The sequence below is a fragment of the Centroberyx gerrardi genome, chromosome 4, assembly GCF_048128805.1.
Source record: "Centroberyx gerrardi isolate f3 chromosome 4, fCenGer3.hap1.cur.20231027, whole genome shotgun sequence".
In the NCBI taxonomy this organism is placed as follows: Eukaryota; Metazoa; Chordata; class Actinopteri; order Beryciformes; family Berycidae; genus Centroberyx; species Centroberyx gerrardi.
This window is the reverse complement of record NC_136000.1, coordinates 4053770-4078535: the sequence shown is the minus strand read 5'-3', so window position 1 is coordinate 4078535 and position 24766 is coordinate 4053770. Positions and strand designations below refer to the sequence as shown.

At 42.0% G+C, this 24766-nt stretch overlaps 1 protein-coding gene across 1 annotated transcript; it reads left to right on the top strand.

The window, feature by feature from the left end:
* The first annotated feature begins 1884 nt into the window (after nucleotides 1-1884).
* gpia (glucose-6-phosphate isomerase a) lies at nucleotides 1885-22261 on the top strand. Its single transcript, XM_078282947.1, has 18 exons — nucleotides 1885-2116; nucleotides 4438-4528; nucleotides 6548-6616; nucleotides 8073-8192; nucleotides 8372-8455; nucleotides 10569-10715; nucleotides 11700-11771; nucleotides 12157-12201; nucleotides 12300-12353; nucleotides 13856-13916; nucleotides 14966-15009; nucleotides 16137-16289; nucleotides 17779-17908; nucleotides 18220-18296; nucleotides 19595-19723; nucleotides 20522-20597; nucleotides 21311-21377; nucleotides 21789-22261. The coding sequence occupies exons 1-18, from the start codon at nucleotides 1998-2000 to the stop codon at nucleotides 21910-21912; spliced, it is 1662 nt and encodes a 553-aa protein (XP_078139073.1). The 5' UTR covers nucleotides 1885-1997; the 3' UTR covers nucleotides 21913-22261.
* Nucleotides 22262-24766: the final 2505 nt, after the last annotated feature.

Sequence of the window (24766 nt, the reverse complement as noted above, 5' to 3'; positions counted from 1 at the left end):
CCAAACTAATTTGGCACCTTATTCGGGCGTCCGGTCCAGGACAGAAACCTTTGGATACATTTCAGTTGGTTATCCAGAGGGAATCGGATCCATTTAAGGCAGTGGTTCTCAACTCTTTCGGTGCCATGGCATATTTACGTAAAAATGAAAAACAAAAATCCATATCTTACCATGTTATTGTCTCACAACAAACTTTGCACTAACATAATAAGGGGAAGCAAAGAACACAAAAGCAACTGGACAAGGTTCGACATGCATGAAGCTCAGTGTGTGCTCTGTGTTCACTTGGTTTAATCTGAATATCATGCATACAAAGTGATGTATTTTCCACATTTTGGCATTTTATGGCTTAAGGTACACTTTAGGTTCCTCCGTGGCACGCAAGTTGAGAACCACTGAGATGTGAGAAGTGTCTTAGATTTTGACTCTGTGTTGAAGGGTGCTACGGCCAAATGGATATGAGGGAGGGAGGGAAGGAGGGAGGGAGGGGGCTTATGTGCCTAGATTTTTAAAGGAAGCCCTTTAGTTCTTCATGTCAAGTTTGAACCAGTGTTGTATATGAATGCACACAACACTACAAGATGGTCCTGCTTGTCAGTCGCCACAAAATAAAAAAACATAAATTAATTTAAAAAATGACAGAAGAAAAAACGGCTTAGATTGTTGATGCAATAACTGAAATGTGTGGTGGCGGTTTGAGCATCAAGAGGTTCAGAGCAGGCAGGCCAAGGTCATGTTTTGTTTTCTCCTGGCTTCCTTTAACACTCTCTGGAGTCACAGCCACATGTTTTGTCTTTGAACCCAGCATGGCGTCCTCCTCTGTGGGCCTCAGTGGACTGGGGTTTTTATTAAGAGCAAACAATAAACAGTTGTTCATTACTTTGCCTTGTGTTCGCTGTCATTTCTGTTGTGCTTCAGCCTCCAGCTCACTTTATGATAGATGTGAAAAGTAACTAAGTCAAATTATTATAGTTACTGTGCTCAGTGGTGGAAAGTACTCAATCCATTACTTAAGTAAAAGTAGCAAAACCATAATGGAAAAATACTTCATTAAAAGTAAACGTTCTGCATTCAATAGTTTACTTCAGTAAAAGTATATAAGTATTAGCAGTAAAATGAACTTATGGTACTCATTCTGAATAATGGTCCCTTTCAGAGAGTTAAATTATAGAAGCATTAACCTGTAAGAAGTATTTTAATGTTGTCGGTCTAACTGCTCCATATACTGTTGGGGAGTTTAAACTAACAACGCAACATATTTTATGAGCTCATTGTATATTTTGCATGTAAAACCTTATTCTGCAAAGTAACCAATAACTCCAGCAGTCAGATAAATGTAGTGAAGGAAAAAGTACAAGATTTCCCTCTGAAATGTAGTGGAGGAAAAAGTAGAAAGTCTCACAAAATGGAAATACTCAAGTAAAGTGCCAGAACCTCAAAATTGTACTTAAAGCTGGGGTAGGCAACTTTCATAATACCTTGCCAAAAAAAGAGCTCAGTCTGAACTGAGAGAACTGGCTTTGAATTGATAAAACTGAATTTGAACTTTTAAAAAAAGTCAATAGTAATCGCATTCAATTTCATTATTCTGCCTTGTATTCATTTGTGCAAAAAAAAACAACTAATTTTCTTTTTTTTTAACTCCAGCGTTAAATATGAGCATGACAGGTTCAATTGGCACTAATCTCTTTCCATACAGCTCGCGGTGTGTCCGTGCAGGAGGAGGAGGAGGAGGAGGAGGAGTGCAGGAGGAGGAGGAGTGCAGGAGGAGGAGGAGTGCAGCACGAGGGAGTGGCGAGGCCTTCTGCTGCCATTGGTGCAGACTGCTCTAACATCTCCCCTCTCCTCACCGCTCTGCACTCTTAACAGCACTGTACCAACCTCATCCTGCCCTCTTCATCCCCCTGCTCACACTCAAACCAGTTCCCCCACAGCGACCGGAGTGTCATTTTGAAGGGGACCGCTGCCAGTGTCACCAGTGTCACCAGTTCACCACCATGGGACTAGCAAACGACCCAAACTACAAGAAACTGGAGCAATGGTACAAAGCCAATACCGGGCGCCTCAACATGAGGGAGATGTTTGACGGCGACAAGGACAGATTCAACAAATTCAGGTTGGGAAGCAAACGTTTAATGATGATATTCATAACTGTATGAATCTTAAAGGTAAAAGAGGGGGTGTTGTAATAATTCGGGCAGGTGGGTGTGATGCTGACAGAGTTGCACACTTTTTGTACCGACGTGACAAGCATTACAACAGTCTGGTGTTCCCTATCCAGAGTAAAGTATGACTGCTTTGTAATTTACATAACACAAACCTGTCAGCGCTATATAACGTTACAGCTACATTTGCTTTACTGTGTCTTTCCCCACCGCACACAGCGCTAGCTATATACACTGCCTCTACTTGTTTGAGCTACAAGGTCATCCTTTCAAATCTCTACTTTTTCCCCCTCAATTTTCCAAGTGGAAACAATCCCAAAGTTATATTTAAGAACTGGACTTATTTCACACCTTAAATCTCGGACCTGCTTCCTGTAAATATGTAAAACAAGCTACAGGCCTCGTATCGATAGTGAATCAAATAAGCTAGCTTACACTAGCTGGCTTGCTAACGGGAGAAGGTCCACATTACAGTTTTGCTAGCTCTGGTGCGATTTAAATCTTGCCGTCTACTTTCCTTTAGGCCCGTCAGTTTTGTCAGCGAACAAACCACCAATTAACAATGTCAAAGTAGTTATGAAACTGTGTATACGTTATATCGTTAACTAGTTTATGTAACCTGCGTCTATTTTTCGTAATCGACGCTAAAAGATCCATATACCTGCCGAGTGAATATCCTAGGTCCATTATCGGACACACAGATAAGCCTGATATTATTTTCAGCTTTCTCCAGGCATCATTTCCCCTTTCTGTATGTGGACAATCTGGGAGTCTGTGCTTCAGCATTGCCCACATAACAACGTTAAAACCCCGAGAAGCACAGCTGACTGCGACCACACATTACTTAGGCACCTACCTTACCTTAGGCAGATGGCAAGCACAGATCAAACTAACTGAACTTAGTACTCCGAAATATGTGTGTATCCTTACGATAATGACACAAGCATTAGCAAACCTGTGTACATACTGCGGACTGACGTTTGTGGAGGGTCGTCGTCCAAAGTTTGCTGCAAAGGGGGAAAGAAGCACGTCAGACGGGGACGTGTCCGATAATGGACGCGTATTGCTGCCTAGCTAGCTCAGGACGCAAATCCGTTTGAATACATTTTGACCCGTTAAAGTACGTTAGTCGCCAGCACGAGCACTCACTAACTTTTCCAGAATGAAAAGGTCCCGTTTGGCACGTTTGTAATGAAGACGGTCTCGGCTCGGCTGCAGCAAAATGCGCTTCCTTGTTTGGGTCCAGTGTGGTTCAGTCAGTGACTACGTGCGGTTTGGCACATCTCTAATAAAACGGAGGAAGGACACAAATATGAATAAATACTCTGAGTTTTAATCAACATCAATTAAATAATAATAACAATCACAATAAAATCAAATCTCGTTATTCCGCCAAGTAATATAGTTCCTAAACAACAGCTAACACTGTTACTAGGCGACACACCTCATAAATCGGAGAATGATCGATGATTTTTTGGTTAGCGCATTAATATGTATTACGTTAACTGTTATGAGGTTACAGGTGTGCTTTCATCGGTTTATTTTTTTTTACAACCACTACCGTCGTGGCTGAGCCAATCAGAAGTGAGGACGGGACTATCTGTTTTATAAGAGTGAATCAAGGCTGTTCTCACGTTGTGAAGGAGGCTGAGTCTGCCGGCAGTTTCATCACTGCAAAGGCTGCTGCTGCGCCCATAGAGAGGCTGAAGGAGGATCCACCATGATGCTCTGTGTACTTAACACATCATCCCCATGAATACCCACATAATCCTCATCTAAAGCCGAGCATACACTGTACGATTTGAGCCCGTTTCTGACGCGATTTTTAGACACTGGTGCTCAATCATGTGGCAGCGAGACTCAAAGTCTGCAGGTTTTCTTTCTCTGGTTGAAGTTGTGCTACTTGTTGAAAAGAGCTGGCACTGTGTTTGGTTGAAAACCACTGATCTATGAGATGCACAAGCTTTGTGCATTTGGCATATATTGCAATATATCCTGGAAGACATTGTTTCATGTGGAAATAAACATTTATAATTTCACTTTTAGACAGTGGGTCTTGTGTCTTCTCAGTGACTGGCCAGATCAAAACCATTTATCTGTAATAGCAACAGAATTATCTGTAAATATGAAGTTATATCACAGATTGTTTTCTGCAGCATTGAGCCTTGTGTTAGCAGGAAGTGTTGCATTGTAATTACAAGTGGAAGGAGCCTGAATCACCTGTCTTTGTGTGCTAAATGTACCTACACTGCTCTTATTCTCTGTTGGACAGCACAACCCTGGAGACAGACGATGGCGAAATCCTGCTGGACTACTCCAAGAATCTCATCAACCAGGAAGTCATGGCCATGCTTCTCGCCATGGTAACCTGCACCTCCCGTTACGGTGTTTCCTCATGTCTTGTAGCCCTAGAAATAACAAACACACACACAGTGCAGACGCAGAGCCGGCACAGCACAGTGCTGAGGCTGTAGCTGTCGACCCTAATCAACCTTAAGCCCTTCTGCTCATAGTAAAACGGCTTGAGCATCTCTTAAACCCTGCCTCTCCATGTGAACTGATGATTGTCATCATGTCAGATGTTAATTGGCTGTGGCACTTGTAAACAATGCTGTCAGCGCTGCTTGTTTACTGCAGTGTCAGGGAAGTGTAGCTGTGGCTGTAGGTGAGTATAGGTCTGATGGATTTACAGGACATTCGGTAATATATGCAGTATATAATACAGAAAAACATGGCAGCTTTTTTTTTTAAACTTTCTCTTATTTCACCTAAAACAGTCCACCGAAATCTGTTTCTGAAAATATTTGAGAAATAGACCGTGCAGTTGCTGAATCTTGATTCATTTTAGATCTACAACGGCTCGTTTTAACAGTTAGTTCACGAGGGTCGGGAGTTTCGAGAGGCGGCGAGTCACGTCGGACACCCCCGATTTGCATAAAGTAGAGCAGACCTCAACTTTGTGCAAATGTGGAGCGGCCAACGTGACGCACTGCCTCAGGAAACTCGCTGCTTCGCTACCAGAATGCATTGCACGGCCCCTTGCATGGAAAATGAATGGGAAGAGTGGAAATGACAGAACAGCAGTGATCCTACAGTGACTTCTTCTGCACCGTCTTCTGTTTACGCACTTAGCAACGCAGTCTGAAAAGAAATCGTTTTGATAGGAAATATTGTTACCAAGGAAAACATTAAATAGGGCAGCATCACCGCTCATTTCATCAGTTTAGCTATTTGAATAAGAAGTGGCAACATGACAAACAAGCAAGATGCACGGCTGGCTGGTTTTCCAACCGCCTAGCACAGTGGCTCTCAATCCTGGTCCTAATGACCCAGAGTACTGCTGGTTTTCTATCCCACTAGCTAGTTAATTGCAGTTAATTGCATTCACCTGGTGTTCCAGGTGTAAATCAGTGCCTGATTGGATAGCTGGAATGAAAACCAGCAGGATTCTGGGTGCTGAGGACTGGGATTGAGAACCACTGGTCTAGCCAAACCAAGAATCATATTCAGCCTTTGACATTAATTTAAAAAAATGTCTGGCAAAAATGTGAGTGGCTCGTGAAATATAGGAATCAGACACAGTAGCTAGTGGATCAAAAAGTTAATTTCCCACCCTGGATAGAGACATCTGATCCTTTCTATTGGTAACTGTACATTTCACTCAGTTTCAACCTAACATGACACTTTTGCTTCATGATACACTATTTTGTCTCCAAACGAGGAGTTCCAGTCGACCCAGCTGACTGGCTTTTGGACATTTAAGCTAATGTATCTCCTCTGGGAACCTGCAGGACAGGAATCTAACTTGGCACCGGCCACAGGGGCTGGCAGTTTCTAAAATTCATCTCTGACACTTTTGCATTTCTACCATCTTTATTTTTTTTTTTACAAGAGGACAGAGACTGGTTGTATCCCTGCCAATAGTGTCTGGTGGTGCAGAGAAACTTGGACACAGCCAAAATTCACCAGCATTCAACTAAGTCAGTGAAATAGCTTGACCTCTGACCTAGCTTAAGTTAAATTCTAGTGGGGGGATTACAACACCTTATTTTAGTGAAAACAGGTATTTTAGCCCACAGTCACAGCGGAGCCAGAATAGTGGCATTGTTCTGCAGCATTGTGCTAACATCTGTGGGAATGTGGCAACGCAGCCAGAGCACGTTGTCACACAAAACGACCGCTACTTCCTCCTCATACTGCGGGAAGGAAAGATTGCCAAAGAAAGAACAGTCCAAAGTGTTGTCACATACAGTACACTATTGTTGTAATCCACGCTCGTGTGTCAGGGCAGCAGGGTCAGGGCCAGATATGACTTGGAGAATAGTTATTCTGATTAATATTTCGCTCTGTTTGTACAAACTGTTCTTTCCTTCTGTTTGCAGGCCAAGTCGAGGGGAGTGGAGGAGGCCAGAGAGAAGATGTTCTCAGGAGAGAAGATCAACTTCACCGAGGTACTGATGGCTGCCTGGAAACACTTTCAACCCCCTTCATAAGTTTCCATGTCATTTAAATGTAACATAACATTAACTTAATATTTCAGAGAGACATTGGAGAAAATCCACCTTCATCAGGCCTACAATATAGGAGTGTTTGTAGATCAGATATTGTTACTAACAACACTATAAATCTGAGAATATGTCATGGTCCATCAGTTTGACTACACTGCCTTCCATTTACAATAGAGGACTCGCCCTCTGGCGGCCATATTGGAGGTCATCAGCTCTCGGGCAACAGTGGCTGACTGAGTTTCTAAACGTGCAACTTGTCCATCTCAACAGAATTGAATAGACAGTTAATTTCTACATGACTGATCTTATGTTTAGTTAATGTCAGCTTGTTAGCTAGCTAACCATAGTATATGGTTAGGTAACTGCTGGCCTGTTGTTTATACATCTGATTAGGTGCACTAGCTAACGTATGTATTAGCAGCTAGCGTTAGTAGTTGCATGTTCACATTAACATCAGTGTGTTTGCTGGCTAGTTAGCTAGCTAACAGTTTGTTCAGGTTAACTGAGCTGACTCTTCTCAAGCTACAACTCAGAGTGTTTTGGAGTAGAGACTAGGGCTAAAGACAAGACAGTTTACTGTGTCACAGTAACTAAATCCACCTTATCACACTATTCACTTTTACTGAGAACGTTACTGAATGGATCTACAGCCACACCACAACAAGCTGATCAGCTGCTCTCTGGTTCTAGCTGGTTGTTATGTATTAAACCATTCCTTGTGCACAACCAGTTCTCCATGGACCTCCATGATGGAGCCAGACGTGCTTGGTAGGAAATTTGTGACACAACTGCAAAGCCTCTATAGTGCTCCTTTACATTTACATTTTAGGCATTCAGCTGAGACTCTTATCTGGAGTGACAATAGCTGCAGCAGTAGAATAAACTGAAATTCCAACATGGCAAACAAGCCACAGTGAGGCTGCAGGAGCTGAAGCCACAGCAGCCAGACAATAGATGCCCTCACAGTGACTGGGCATATTGGCTCTTCCAGCACACTGAGCACTGACTCTGTCCTACTTAGTCATTCAGGGGAACCCTCCCCCTCCACACACACACACACACACAAACTGGTTGTGATGCAATGGTGTTGCGTAACAGCATCCTCCTCAGTGACACTGCAGTTTGTGCAGACTAATAATGACACAGAGAAGTGAAGCCACATTTAGGTAGTAGATGTTATCATGAAGTGGTCAAATATTAATTTGACTATGTTAGAGAAATAAAAAATAAAGTTATCTGCATTTTACCTGACAGTATTATGTGTGTGTGTGTGTGTGTGTGTGTGTGTCTGTTTTGTCCTGTCTTGTCTTTCTGTTTGTCCGTGTGTGGTGTGTGCACATAATGGTGTGCGTGTGTGTTTTATGTGTGTGTGTGTGTGTGTGTGTGTGTGTGTGTGTAGGGCCGTGCTGTGCTCCACATCGCCCTGCGTAACCGTTCAAACACACCCATCCATGTCAACGGCGATGACGTCATGCCAGAGGTGAACCGGGTGCTGGACAAGATGAAGGCCTTCTGTCATGTGAGTAGCGTGTGTGTGTACTCTGTGTGTGTGTGTGTGTATATTTGAATTACAGTTCTATATCACGTGGTTTCACAATATAAGTCCAGAATACCTGCCAACACCAACCCCGTCCACACTCTCATGTTGTGTGTGTGTATACATAAACGTCGTGACCTTCTGCGTTGTGCTGTTTACAGAAAGTCCGCAGCGGTGAGTGGAAAGGCTTCAGCGGAAAATCCATCACCGACGTCGTCAACATCGGCATCGGAGGTTCTGACCTGGTGAGTGTCCCACCGGCCAAACGCCTCGGGGCTTCTGCTCTCTTTTTCTACTGCAGTCTGATAGTTCAGCCTGCAGGGTGAAACGGGTCTGGAAGTGATTCTGATCATGTCCGAGTCTTGAGAAGTTTGGGTATTTGGACAAAAAAGTATGGAAAAGTACAGGAAAAATACTGTTATTCAGTCCAGATATACTGTATATATGACTGCACTTTTTACGTAGTTATAGATTCCACTTATATTTGATGTATTGCGATATTTGTTGTGTAGAAAAATCTTCAGTTACAGACTAATATGGACTTACTAATATTTTTTAAATGCACTAGTTGGTAGTAGTAATATAGTCTTTATTTAATAGTGTTTAATAGTCACTAGCACTTTACAAAGGAGTAAAAAACATAAAATTGACAGCTAACAATGACAGCAAGGTAAGGAATATAAAATTAAGGCAAGAAACAAAACTGAACCATAAAAGATAAGTCAAAAACAATAAAAGGTCATTACATGAAAGCAAATCTAGAAAAAAAACTTGTTTTAAAAAGTGATTGAAAAGAGATTTAGCCAACCCAAACTCTTCAGCAGGTTGTTTCATCATCAGCATAAATCATATTGAACACCAACCGAAATCTTCAAATCCGATCGAGATGAAGGTCTGGAAAAAGTCTGTAACTTTAGAATGGGAGAAAATGTGTAGGAATCATGAGGCTTTACTGTAGCACCGAGCTTTATTTAGTCCTTGAGTCATCAGTCGAGGGTACAGAACCGTGATTCATGCGGCTGTAGTTTTTCCCCTGAGCTAAAATAACATAAGAGCGCTGCATGGCTTCAGTAATGCAGCATGGGAGCTGTAGGCTGAGTCACAACAAATAAAAGCGGTTAAAGCCTGTATCCAGGGGAAGCAGTGAAGATTTTATGATGCAATGGCCTGTGGGTTTTCTTTGCAATCTCATGCCAGTCGGTTTGAAATGTGGTTCTGAATGAGCACATTAATTGGGAGTTGATTGTGAGTTTGTACATTTGCTTGTGAGTGATTAAGTAAATACAAGGAAGGAGATGTAGTATGATACAGCAATAAAGCCTGAGAGAAGCCTGTGTTTATGGGTGCAGCAGTTATGCAACAGGTGCAAGGTTCACCCAAATCAAGCAAATGCTGGATTCTCCATTAGGAAACACAAGCCTCCTAATTGAAAATACCTTTCACAGCAGCTTTCAGGTGCTGCCTGGGGTTTGGCAATGGGCCTCTCTGACTTCCTGACTTCTGATGTCGCCAACAAGGAAATACCTGTAGTCAAATATAAGGAATGATATACTCATTTCAAATAAAACCAACAAATTGAACAATTTTTATCACATAAGTTATTTTGTGATCATGACTCTTAAAGGAAAAATCCACCCTAACAGTGTAATCAGTGTAATGTCTTAAATGCTGGAACACAGTGTTGAAGATATCCAAAAAAGAATAAAATAGAAACCAAATCCACTGGACTTAAAATTAAGAGCTAAAGACATTTCATCACGTCTTCAACTCTTCATTTTAAGTCCAGTGGATTTTGTTTTTTTGTTTTCTTTTTTGAACATCTTACTACCCGGATGACTGAAATGAATCTACGCAGACACAGAGTTGAAGATGCATCACCACTTCTAGTTTAGTCAAAATCAGACCAATAGTGTCTGTGATCACCTGAGATATTACATTTGGCAGGAGGAAGGACACGGCGTGACCAGTCAAATTTCATCGTGTGAGAGAAAATAAAGGTTATAAAAATGCACACGGCAGCCAAAGTAATATGATGATATTCTAACCAGGAAATGCTGAAGCTGTCAGAGGACTGCAGGAATACTGACTTCACCTCTGTAATATGTATTATGGACAGAGACAGCATTATAACTCTGTGACTGTTAACCTGCAGGGCCCTCTGATGGTGACGGAGGCTCTGTAATATGTAGTATGCACAGAGACAGTATTATTATATTATTATTATTATTATAACTCTGTGACTGTGTTAACCTGAAGGGCCCTCTGATGGTGACGGAGGCTCTGTAATATGTAGTATGCACAGAGACAGTATTATTATATTATTATTATTATTATAACTCTGACTCTGTTAACCTGCAGGGCCCTCTGATGGTGACGGAGGCTCTGAAGCCGTACTCGGCCGGCGGACCCAACGTGTGGTTCGTTTCCAACATCGACGGCACTCACATGGCCAAGACCCTGGCCAAGCTCAACGCAGAGACCACCCTCTTCATCATCGCTTCCAAGGTGGGGATGAACACACACACACACACACATATGATACACACCTGCTGACAGGGTCCGAAATAGACAACCTTCTGTCTTTGGTGGATAAATCAATAAGGGTCTCCCATCACACAGGACGCTAACTTTTTCAGATGATAATATTTGAATGCCTCGGTTATTATATCTTTGGTCTTTTCTTGGTCTCAAACTTTCCCTGCTGGCCACCATACTCTCTCTTTGATCGTGAGCCAATCAAATCAAAGCAAAATAATGGCTCTGTATCAAACAGGCTCCTGATTGGCTGCCTGTTGTACTCAGTGGTAATGTAGAAACTTCTGCAAAGTGAGCTAGTACAGTAACTAAATATCAAAATGTGAAGCCTTCTAACTTAAACTGAGTGTCGAGTGCAACTTTTAAACAAACAAACATTCTGTATACGAAATAGCATTGAAAATTGGTAGGATGACATATTAATATGAAAAAAGTATATTAATTATTTTGGCCAGTGAAAAATATTCTTGGCAGTTTACCATCCCTTGGTCAGGTGAGACAAGAAGTTCATTTCGGACACGGCTTATTGACATGGTTACCAAAACCCCACATAACAGATTTTTTAATATTTTTTTGTACTTGGATTGATAGTTCACATGGACGTTTGTGTTGAGTGAGTTTAATGACCAATGGGCCCTTGAAACCTGTTAAAATCCCATTTTATAATTTGAAAAATTAATGAGAAATGAAGTATTCTTTTCTTCAGTCCTGAAGAATATAATTATTGCAGATAGGTGTTTTTTTTTGTCTGACAGCATCAATATTCAGCTTAGTGCGAGTGTAAATGTGTGAGTTAATCTGTTGAACGAATGTTAAGGCTGCAGACTGTTTTTTTTTTTTTTTTTTTTAACATCAGCAGCACACAGTATCCACACAACAGTCTGTTCCAGTTCACTGAGCACTGTGGATCTGCTTGTGCCTCTGGACTCATGTTGTGCTGTCTGACCTTTTCAGACGTTCACCACCCAGGAGACCATCACCAACGCAGAGTCTGCCAAGGACTGGTTCCTCCAGACAGCCAATGACGTGAGTGGATTTGTACCCTGACAGCCAATAGGGCGACAGTGTTTTGCCCACAGCCAGCGACTGAAAGAGGTTGTTCTGTTTTCAGCTAATTAAAGTGTGCAGTGGAATGATTGCAAATCAAGTCAATAGGTTAATGTGACACCTACTCTTACAAAACAAAAACAGATTATGGTATTTTTTAAAGGATAGTAGGTAACTTAACTCCTTGGTTGACAAATGAAGCACTTACAGACAGGATCCTCTATATTTTAGAGATGTTTTATAGCGTTTTGGCAGAGACTGTTTTCTAAACCCCTGCTGAAGGGCAGGGCAAGCTGTCTGTGAGACAAGTGTCACATCGCGTTTCCATCACCCTCATGTTTTCTCCTCTCCCTCGGCTCCACAGCAAGCTGCCGTCGCCAAGCATTTTGTGGCTCTGTCCACCAATGCAGTAAGTGGCCTTTCAGTCCACATTCACATCAACTTAACCAGATAATGAATGTGATCCTGATGAATGACGCTCCTCCTTACCTCCTCTCTCCTCTCCAGCCCAAAGTCAAGGCCTTCGGCATCGACACGGACAACATGTTCGAGTTCTGGGATGTAAGTTTTTACATGTGATGTGCGTTCTAACAAAGCAACTACTGCTGCTGAGTTCACTGTGTCCGTGTAAAACGCCTAACATGCTGTGATGCAAATGTTTATGACAAATGGGCTGAATGAAACTGATTTGTAATGTTATGGCCTGCATAATCCACTAATGTAGCCTATTTACATTGTGGGCGTGGCTTTGGAAAGGCACTGAAGGGAGACTAAAGCAGCATGCATGGAAGCAGACCTGGCTCAAATCATATATGGAAATAATTCTTAGCATTTGTTGGAAAATGCTTGGAGCATGGACGTAGCCAGATAGGTGGTGTTCAGGTTCAACCCCCCCAAAATCCATACAGTCTGTTATGTCTGTATTAAAATTGTAATAGCGTCAGAGGGGAACATCATAGCAATAATAACAAATGAAAGCTTTGAGCTTGAGACTTTGAGCTTTCCACTGCGGGGTCAGAGGTGTCTGTCGGCCAATCAGAGGCAGCATACAGCGAGCTAGGAGGGACCTAAAAGTTTCTAGCCTTTGAGGACAGCCTGTGGCTCTCTGTGCTCCTGGTGGTGTCACGACTCTTCAGTCACACAGGGCCGTCAGACGAACACTGACAGCCTGCCAGCCGACGGGAAAGTGGATGCTCTGTGAGTTAGAGAAGTGCAGCAATCACAGACAACAGTAAAGAGAACAAAACATTCAATGAAGGAAGCTTTAGAAACAATTTAAGGAAGTGAAGACAGCTGTGTTACATCACCAGAAGTTTCTGAGATGCTCACATTATTATAGTACAATAATAATAATATTAATAAAATGGTATTATAGCACCAATGCATAACAAGACATTCAGTGTCATTGTAACAAAGCCCAGATAGTTCTGAATTCAGGATAATCAACACTTGACAAACAAGTCCAACATGAGATGATAAATGTGAATATTGATTGTCTGCTAAAAGCACCCAGGGACCGTAGCTTAATACATTTCTGTAGCTCAATGGAGAAAGGTTTAATATTACTTATTAATAATGCATTAATGACTATCCATGGGTCATTTGAATGTTTAATGCATTGCCATTAAATATTACCCCCCCCCCCCCTAATTAATTAATTAATCAATGTGTCTGGCTGTGTGAGATTTACCACATCAGATAGTGTCAATAGTAAGTTGTCAGTCACAGAAAAGTAGACTCAGTTGAGTTTCAAATATTTTCCTGTGAGTGTCTAAACATTCTTCTGTCCTGTATGATAAACCCCACCCGCCTGGCACATAAGTAGACTAAAACAAACCACAGAAAAGTGTTAGTAAATGCCATTTGAACCAGGTCTGCATGGAACCCTTTAATTTCCCGACTACACAAAGGTTTTTACTTCAGTTTAACCATTTAAATGCCTCGCATATTATGCTAACGCTGTTCCTCTCCAGAAACTGTTGTGATGTTTTTGTTGAAATGAGGCTTTGCCTGTGCTCTGATTGGTCAAGTGACTCTGTGATGTCATGTCTGCTTGTCCTCAGTGGGTTGGAGGCCGTTACTCACTGTGGTCAGCCATTGGTCTGTCCATTGCACTGCACATAGGTATGTCTGCTGGGGAAGGTCATAACCTGTACTGTAGCAGGGCTGGGTATCGATGAGGAGTATTGATCGATGCCTATCAGCACAGTCTGTACCAATATCTACTGTAAGACTCAAACGGTATTGAAAAGCTTCAAAATTCTTATCAGATCCCTAATTTTCTACCAATCTTTGTTTATATTTTTACTAAAATACATTGAGCATGGTTTGTTTTTATTTACAAAAGCAAATGGCATGGACAGCATGTAACAGAAAACGATTTTCTGTGTTGTATTATAATGAAATATGCTTACATTTAATATAGGGAAGTACTGAAAAAGTTATTGTTGTAGAACTGGTATTGGAACCGGTGTAGGTGTTGAAAAATTTCCAGCGATATCCAGCCTTAGCTTTAGCCATGGAGGAAGAAAATGTATCGCATCAAATTTTTTTAGATGAAGACATGATTGTGAAGCTGAAGGTGTTCTGCATAGTTTCTGTGCTCATTACTGAAATCTGTGATCAGCAGTTGCAGCATGTTACTGTATGTTATCGTCTAAATTACTTTTTTGAAATGTCAAAATGCGTCACACACACACACACACACACACACAGACAGACAGACAGACAGACAGACACACACACACACACACTCACACACTTCACCTATGACACCAAAGGGCATAAAACAAGAGATGTAAATAAGTATTTTACTTCTCTTGTTTTATGCCCTGTAGTTTTCTACCATTGTGTGTGTGTGTGTTATATTGTGTTATATATATTTATTTATTTATTTTTTATAATTTGTGTCTTTGCTTGTCATTTGGGACATTTTCAGGTGAGATCTTTTCATAAGCCCCTTGGGTTTTTATCTCACCTGAATAAATTTGTACTTTTTGTGTTTTCTGTTTTTTTTTTGTTTTTTTTTATCTCTTTATCTAACTATCTTTTTTTATCTATCAGTGTTTTTTTAGCACTTCTTTTCTGTGTTTTATCACTGTGCAAAGAACCTGAACTAGTCCCCATCTATAATCCTACAGTCAGCTCTGTATGTTTTCTCCTCTGTGTTTTAGGCTTTGACAACTTCGAGCAGCTTCTTGCCGGAGCACACTGGATGGTAAGAAAACATTTTCTCACCCTCTGCCTTATCGCATCTATCTGCTGTTGTGCCGCTGCCAACTCTGGGCAAGTCGGTTCATGCTTCTGCCAGAGAGTATGGAAGTGAATTTCACTGAACAAACACAAACTATTTGAGAGCAGTTAATGGGACAAGGTTGAAATCAACCTTTGAATACAAGCTTAATACAAGAGAAATAGGTTTACACATCACAAATGTATTCCTCCATATTCAGACTCCCTGCTCTATTATAACAGCACTAACTACTTGTGTGTTTTTAGCTAGTATAAGTCAGTCTGTCAGTTGCAAAAATTTCAAGCTTTAGGTTTAGCTCTGTTGGTAACAGGTTTGCCACAACAGGGATCCCGGGTTCAAGGCCAGTGTTCACCAAATGCATTTGTGATCTGGTATTTAACTGTGTGTGTGTGTGTGTGTGTGTGTGTGTGTCGGAGCGACAGCAGCCATGTTCTCAGTGTTTTTGCCTGAGGTGCTTGGGTCTGTGAAGTGTGCAAATGCAATATTTTGACTTGTGGGTATATCTATACACAATAAAGAAATGGAAATGTATTTATTTATTGTGCCAAAATTTCAGTTTCCGGATTGAAACAAATGAATGGATGATGATACCCGCTCACTATAAACTCACTATAGAGTACCATAGATGCCAAGCCCCTATAGGAATATTAGTCATTTCTCGCTCTGTGTTTTATGCTATTATATTTCAGCCCGCCTGTTTTTTTTCTGGGTTTGTTTGCTCTGTGGTCTGTTATCTGTCTTTTTGGCTCAGTGACTATAAATGAACATCTAGCCTGAAGTAACCTGTTTATTGTGCCAGGAGTTCAGTTTAATTTTGATTGAAGCCAAAGACTGAAACAAAACATGACCGCCAACCTTCTGAAAGCACTAAGCTTGTCGCAGCTAATCACAAATTACATGCTTGTTAAAGGTCAAAGGTCATGGCTAGTGTTCAGATTTCATAGCAACAAAAATGACACCTTTTAAATGATATACAGTTCACCTCTGTCCAACAGTACTGTCACTACTCACACAGCTGCTGCTGTCTGGCTCCAGACCTGTAAGGCCTTTTGCGTTTAAAAAGATTACCCAGAGTTCCTTTCTCTCACCAGGACAACCACTTCCGCAGCGCTCCTCTGGACCAGAACGTGCCGGTCCTGCTGGCGGTTCTGGGCGTTTGGTACGTCAACTTCTTCCAGGCTGAGACCCACGCCATGCTGCCCTACGACCAGTACATGCACCGCTTCGCTGCCTACTTCCAGCAGGTCGGTCTGGCAGAGGGGCGGAGGAGCGGGGCGGGCGGGGGGGCGCCATATGCTGGGAGGAGGGGGGGCAGGAACAGGAACAGGAACAGGAACAGGCGTCTGGTCGGCTCCAGAAAACAGAATGAGATGGAGAGGCTGGAGACTAGGGCTGGGCGATACACGAAAAATTTACCAAAACCGACACTGGCTCTCTCTCACCGACCAAATTTCTACAAGTTGGTTTGTTCAGTAAATACTAGGGCTGGGTATCGTTTAAAAAAATTACGATACCAGTACCCTTAAAGTGATACCGATACCAATAGAGTACTTCATTCGATACCTTTTTTTTAACGTTTTGGTGGCATCTCGGCACGCTGAACTGCCGACTCCGTCACATACACCGCGCTCGACTTCACCACCACAGACTGTATGGGTTGTAGCTGCTGCGGTAGTGGGCCAATCACACGTCGCATTAAATCGAAGAACGCTTGTGGTGAATGGCTGCGAGCAAAACCATACAAATAGTCATTTTTTTCTAGATCTGTGTACAAAAAGTATCGAATGCAGGTATCGTTTGACTGGAGAAGTTTCGATACTACTTGGTACTGGGTTATTTCGGTCGATACCTTAAAGGTATCGAGTGCCGATACCCAGCCCTAGTAAATAAGTTTGTCAAGTAGCTAACTTTGCTTTGGTTTAATTTGTGTTGCTTCAGTTAAAGGAACACTTTGCCGATTTTCAACCAGCTTTGTATCATTACAATGTCAGTAGTATATGCAAATGAACAATGTTTACCTTCCCTCCATGTTGCCTGCACCGAGAGCTCCCCGTTCATTTGCCGGCAAAACTCCACCGGCTCGTATGGCTCTCGATCCGACTGTCCGTGGATGCGGGCATACAAAAATGAGTAAGTTCGAATAACAGCCATGCGAGCCGGCGCAGCTTCAAAATCTGTTGTTCTTCCGAGAACCGATGACATCACTGGTTCGCGGAAGTACAAGCTGCGCCCCAGAGACACAGAGAACATTAAAAAAATCTGTTGTTGTTTTTCACACTATATCCTGATTTCGGATAGATAGAGATATGGTTGAAAATCGGCAGTGTCCCTTTAAACTGAGAGTCGCACTTTAAAGTACCAGAGCGAGTGTAGAGTCAGCCAGCTAGAGGAGGACAGAACATGACCAGGAGTAAAGTGGTTTATACACATATAGATATACACATCATATAGATTATATACTAGGTCATATACAGTAAATACTTCATATACATTGTTTACTACATCATATGCATACTATACATCATATACTAGATCATATACATCATATACCATACTACACACAAACACACTGACACCTGTGGGGAAGTCTAGGGGTTAGAAGTCTTCAGTTCACCTGACCTGCATGTCATCATACAGTCTGATGTAAATATAGCTGTTGTTGGTGGTGCTATCGTTGTTGTTATTGTTAATATTATTATTATCATTATGGTGACATGTCTGTGCTATCCGCAGGGTGACATGGAGTCCAATGGGAAGTACATCACTAAAGATGGCGCCCGTGTCAGCTACCACACCGGGCCGATCGTCTGGGGCGAACCCGGGACCAACGGACAGCACGCCTTCTACCAGCTCATCCATCAAGGTACTGCGCCGGTCTCCTCATTACACCAGAGAGATGGAGAACGTCATCCAGGAGACGTTTTATGCTGCCACTAAGGCTCTGTACCAAGCACCTGTCGCCTGTGTGCAGGTTAAGGAATTTGAAAACAGGATGGATTCCCAAACCGTTTGGGGTGAAACAATATTATTTTCAATTTATGCAAATGATTTAGCCCTTCAAGTCAAATCTACTAAACTGGGGGTTAAAGTGGCTGATTTGAGTGTGAGGAAAACCTGCAGAATATACTGAAGAATAAAGTGAAGCGTGAACTGACATGTCCTCGCCTCCTGCAGGCACCAGAATGATTCCTGCTGACTTCCTCATTCCTGCCCAGTCACAGCATCCAATCAGGGACAACCTCCACCACAAGGTAACGCCCACTGTGCCGCTCTGCCACCATCTCTGACGCAATAACACTTCTCTTTAGTCTCAAACCAACACTCTGTAGTCTGTACCTTGTGTCCACCTCCATAGAAACTGGTTCTCCTGCAAAATAATGCTTAATGGGTAGAACATGGGAGTAGTCCAGGGTTCGATTTCCCGCCGGGGTTCACACTGAAAATCCATGCACTTTGTATGAAAGAGTCTCCCAAAAATCTCTGTTTCTCAAATGAATGTGTAAAACCCTGGTAGCTCTCAGCTCCAGTGTAATCTCCTGTAATCTCTTCTATATCAAGAGGGGAAAAAATATGTCTCTTTTCATATTGTCACTGTCAGATGGAAACCTGGTATTTCCCCACAAATGAACTTTACAGGAACTGAGAAAAACAGCCTTTCTTTCACTTTGACCACCATGGATTTTAGAGTGTGTCCAATTGGTTTTCAAAGGGTTTCATAAGCAACTGAAGTTAAAACATGAAAATCAGCAAAATGTATGTACCTGCTGCATTTATCAACTACTGGCACCTGGTTTCTCTGTTCATGCAGTGTGTTCAGCATATGAGCTCATAACTTCATTTGGCAAATATTTCTATAGTCTTATTCAAATCAGATTTTTTTTACTGTAATGTAATCTTTATAACCTATATTGGATAAAGGATCTCTGATTTCTCGGATATAAAACATTATCTACACTTTGGGTTGTATGTATATAGGTTGTATAACAAGCATTCTTTTCAAAAACTCCAACAAGAATTTTCCTTTGCAGGAGCAAATGCTCATCAGTGTCAAGCCTTAGATGGCCAGAATAATAACGGAAGTTGCAAGATTTTCTTCACTCTGGTACTTTATTACTCAAAAAACATTGCAACACACGTTCAGCGTTTTATTTTGAAAGGAAGTTAGAAGTACTGTATTTTATTCTGGCCGGTTTGACACTGGCTTCCACAATGTTCTTTTGATGGTTTATGCTTTTGCACCGAGATGAAAAATCTGCACTACAGCCTCCAGTAGGCTGTTTGAGCTTGTAGCCTACATGACAATCTGTTAGTCGAACACACTATCAAATAACAGTGATGTCACTTTGGACTGAATTATTATTATTATACGTTGCTGAAAAACAGAAGGTAAATTGCTCTGGATGTTTTATTTTCCGTTCTTTCCCCAAGTTACACTAATCCAGTCTGAATCGAACTTAAAGCTGTTCCGAAGTCTCATCTTTCATCCCAGCCTATTCAGACAAAACCTAACCTGTTTCCTGGAGGCTGATGTGACTCTTTGTGTTTCCAGATCCTGATGGCCAACTTCCTGGCCCAGACAGAAGCGCTGATGAAGGGCAAAACCTCAGACGAGGCTCGCAAGGAGCTGGAGGCCGGCGGCCTGGGAGGGCCGGCGCTGGAGAAGCTGCTGCCTCACAAAGTAAGACGATGAAGCACCGCTCCGGACTTGTTGTGATAATCATGATGAATTTCACACGGCAGGTCTGTGGATCTAAGAATACTGAAGTGTCGGGTCACATTTGACATTTGACATTTGACTTTTTACACATTTAGCTGATGCTCTTATCCAGAGCAACGTACTATAAGTGCAACAGTAGAAAAAGCTTCAGTTCCTAGATCAGCACCATTACAGGCAACCAGTAGTAAAGAGGTCAAAGGTCAGAGCCACTTAACACTTTATCTGTTCTTGTGTAAGCATTTATATTTTCGTTTATTTTTAGACAAACTGCCCTCTGGGGATAATAAAGACTCTACTCATCTGACCCAGTGTAGTGTTGGATGTTTAGGAAGCAAATATGTTTTTTGTATTTATCAAGCCAGTAAGAAGGCTGAGAGAGGTTGATTAATTTTTTTTATTTAACCACTATTTATCCATGAAAGGTATGCTTTTTCTGCATTGCTCAGCTTCACATTCTTACAGCTGCTCAGTAACGTACTGTAGTCTGCTGCTGTTGGATGCTGAGCGGCTCTACTGAAGCAGCTGGTGGTTAAGGGCACCTTTATGTATTTACTGAAGAACTGGGAGTGTTTTCATTCACTTTTGTCCCACACACCACACTCTCTCTAACCATAGACCGTCCCCTTTAGGTTAAGCTCATTATAAAGTGTCAGAGATTTCCCACACTTCATCTAACACCACTTCACCAGAGCTTTGTCTTGTACAGCTGAAACGTTTAGATTTTAAACACTCTTATTTCTTCTCCCTCTCCGATGTAAGGTATTCGAAGGGAACAAACCAAGCAACTCCATTGTTTTCAAGAAGCTGACTCCGTTCATGCTGGGAGCTCTGGTTGGTAAGTAGTGGGCGTCCAGTCATGATCCGGGCAGGGAGGAGGAGCCAGAGCAAAGTATTCATGATGCAGGAAGAATGTCTCCAGGCCAGCATTGCTTTGGGAACAACTTTAAAATATAAAAAACAAACTACAGGAAATTACCCCAAAAGCAAGGGCTTATGGGTATAAGGAGACAGATGTTGACAAACGATAGCCAGCAGTTCCTCATGCTTGGAAAACCGAGCAGATCCAAAATGAACTGAGGAGAAACCACAGTCCGGACTGATATTAGCTCATATTCAGCTATTTCTTCATGTGTTCTTAACTGGTTTGAACACCAGAGAAGAAGAGACAGACAAGTCCAATTAACTAAAGTTACAGGGACTGGAATCAGATTTGTTTAGACTCCCCCGCAGGCAAAATCTCTAACCAGGCAGAATGACAGGTCACCAAAACTCTGTCTTTTAATTGGACAGTGTGAACCTCAACAAACCAAATATAAAAATACAGCAAAGTCAAGAACACGCTGGTTCAGACCAAAGAAAACAAACTGTAGGTGAGATCACACCCTAAATTTACTTAGGTAAAAAAACAAAAAAATAAATAGGTTCAACGCTAATAATGGTGACAATCAAAACATTGAATTTTACAGCCCTGAGAATGTGGCGTTGTAATGTAGCTCTGTGTATAATCCGTCCACTCTGATGGGATTCCTCCTGCTTTCTTTTTTCCAGCCATGTATGAGCACAAGATTTTTGTGCAGGGCGTCATGTGGGACATCAACAGCTACGACCAGTGGGGGTAAGTGGCTCAGCTTCACCTCTAAAAAACCTCTAGAAATGACAAAATGAGAATTTCCAGTATTGCCTGCCAGAGACTTGACTTGATACATGAAAAGCAAACCTGAGACTTGACTTAACTCGGGACTTGACTTTGACTTGTACTTTGATGACTTGAAAAGGTTTCAGAAGTCTTTTAATAGACTTATTAAATTGATACTGGACTCTTGATTTTTTCTGACTTGATTTGGTGTTCTACATTTAGAGTGGACATTAATGACATGGACTTGACTTGGTAATCTACATTTTGACCTGGGACTTGCCTTGAGACCTGTGCCTCAAGACTTGAGACTGACTTGGGACTTGAGCAAACTTGGTCACACCTCTGCTTTACAATGTTAATATTCCCCCCCCCCCCCCCCCCCCCCCACAGTGTTGAACTGGGAAAGCAGCTGGCAAAGAAGATCGAGACGGAGCTGAAGGACGACTCCCAGGTCGACTCCCACGACTCCTCCACCAACGGGCTCATCAGCTTCCTGAAGAAGAACTTCGCCTAAATCCTCTTCCCCCCTCGCCCGCCGTGACCCTCGATCTGAAACCCCACTGGCTGAACTATCTCACTATGTAGTCCTCTCATTGGCTGAATTATTCCCGTATTCCCCCGGGCACCGCCGCCTTCTGACCCATCGGAACGAGCACTTTATGTTTGTGATCACCGGTCTAATTTGAGTGTTAACGTGAATCGTGAGACTTGACTGTATATGTAGATGTGTATAACCTGAAAAGGGAATAATCAGTTGCTTTTTGGGAGGGGGAGGAACAATCTCCCGCTGAAATGTGCAGATATTACTGTAGGTGACAAAGTGCCCCACAATTAATACAATAAATGTCCTATTTGTCACTTTATGCTGTTGTTGTTCTTTGTTTTGGTTATAATGAGATGTTGGCATGAAGGTTTGTACTGAAGGGATGGAGAGGAGGGTCAACCCGCCTAAACTCAACTGACAATCTTTTGACCTCAGTTCATAGCAGGTAGCATCAAACTGAAGTAAGCTTGTCTTTGAGAGGGCTTCAATCAGGAAATTGAACTCCTGGCACAATAAAAAGATGACTTTAGGCTTTAAATCCATTATAGGCAGAGAGCTGACAAGACAGATAAACTAGGCTAAAGTGCAGTACAATCCAGAGAAAAAAAGGTAATGCTTTATTTTACAGCCCGCTAATTATGGTGTAACTAGTTTGTAATTATGGAGTACTAATAAAATAACAATGCTGTAGTTAACAGGGTAACAAAACAAGAAGTCCGGGAATTAAGGGGTAACAATTTTGTAATTATGAGAGATTTATAAGGTAGTTATGGTGTAACTGTTTTCATAATTACTGCATACTTAAAAAATTATTACAGGGTACAATAACGTAATTAGGGGGGACCAAACTAATTTTATCGGTGCTTAAAGGTTCATGCACATTGTAAAGTGCTACCCATGTTTCTATTAACTACATGGGCTGATGCACAGGTTGTTCTGGAAAAAAAGAAACCTGAAAAGCTGAATTGAAGATGAATAACTTCTCTTTATATTTTCCAAAAGTATCCCCTCAGATATGATAGTAGGTAGTAGTAATAGTATATAGTAGTAATAGTAGTAGGTAGTAAGAAGATTAGAGTGAGCTAACTTAAAACAGTGAAAGTGCAATAGGAATTAGCAATTAAATACAATTTTAATACAATCTAAATATTCAGTTATGTGTTTTTTAATCATGTGCAGTTTATAAACCATGTACGAAGTGGGACATCTCTCTCATCAAAGTTTACTGGGCCTGAGCTTCATTTGATGAATCATAACATGCATCATATAATCATCATCATATCATGCAGCTGGACAGAATGCAGCAGAGTTCATATAATTCAGAATGTCTCATAAAGACAGATTGACCTCAGACTCAGTTTCATCTCTGATCGGTGTTCACCTGCAAATTAATAAAGAAAACTCACATTGCATTCATTTGGAGAAACATCAACAACATCTACCTTTTATAAAGTAAACCATGGAGAGTGATTTCCATCTTGGTAAGCCACATGTATTTATAATTTTATTATTTAACAGGAAAAGATTAGTACAGAGGATTTTTCTGAACAGACAAACAAGAGACAGACAGTCAGGATAGACTAGTTGTTTGTGTTGAAGGATTTGCATTTGTGTCGAGTTCTTCCTTAGTTTGATTTACATTGTAAATTCAGTTAGATTTGTTGTTGAAACAAAACTATGATGAAAGGCATAAGATGAAGCTGTGATGAAGCATGTTGACCTTGAGTGAAGCTACATCAGGTGGTCTTATGGTTATTTGATTATTAAGATGTTGCCATCGCATTTCTTTCAGCATCCATGCAAATGGTCGCTCGACTCAATGCCCTTAATGACGATCGCCATGAAAACATCAACTGCATGTTTGCGAAAATCTTGAAGAAGGAGCAATACCTTTATGCTGAAGCCTCTAGTTTCTCTGGAGGTCCTGCTGAGCTCGACTGTGACCTTTCACCTCAGTCTGCTGTTGGTCTCGGCTCCAAACCTGCTTGTGGATTTGAGAGTCAGTATATGGGAACCAATCGCCAGCACAGCTTCATCAGCATACAAACTTCTCTTGGATATGGACGAAGGAGACCTTCCTCCCACAGAGAGTCTCCTCTCATGACTGAAGACACAGTGTTAGGTAATGCTGGAGCATCCATCCACCCAGCTCAGCATGTTGAGGCTCAGTCCAACCTGCTCCGCCTTGTTGAGGCTCCATCCCATGAGGCTCAAATGACTGATGACTGCAAAATCAGTGAGAGATTGAGGCTGCTTCAGCACTCCCCGATTGGTTTTGACGATGAATACCACCTGGAGGCAGTTGGAAAGAGATACCTCTATGCTCCCCCGGGTGACACATCTGGATTTGTGGCTGACTGCTGCTCACCCTGTGGATCTAGTCTGGGCTGCCTTGATGAGTGGGAGTCAGTGGTCAAATCCCACTTTGACTTGGAGAAGGGGGGATTTGGTGAGGAGCTCCTCTACGCTTCATCACATCTCTCTAGATTTGTGCTTGACTGCTCCCCACAGCATGGGCCGGCTCTGGACCATCTTGACAAATGGGAACCGTTAGTCAGCACTGATTCTCACCTGATGCAGTTTCTCTCGGTCCTCCTGGAGGAGGAGGAACTTGGTGAAAAGCACATGAATGCTTCCACAACAGTGAGTTCTACATTTAGTACTGCCTGCGCTGCACACCATGGCCCTACTCAAGATCATCTTGGTGAATGGGAGCCAATCGTCAAAGCTGATTCTAAACTGATGCTGTTCCTCCAGGACTTGGAGAAGGAGGACGAACAATGTCCTTTTATCATCAAGAGCGAAACGGTCGACTCTTGTGCAC

Bases quoted from the DNA above. Each gene is read 5' to 3' on its own strand.
- gpia (XM_078282947.1), top strand. From the start codon at position 1,998: ATGGGACTAGCAAACGACCCAAACTACAAGAAACTGGAGCAATGGTAC. The intron at 6,617-8,072 runs GTACTGATGGCT...GTGTGTGTGTAG, and splicing joins AGAAGATCAACTTCACCGAG to GGCCGTGCTGTGCTCCACAT. The intron at 19,724-20,521 runs GTAAGACGATGA...CTCCGATGTAAG, and splicing joins AGAAGCTGCTGCCTCACAAA to GTATTCGAAGGGAACAAACC.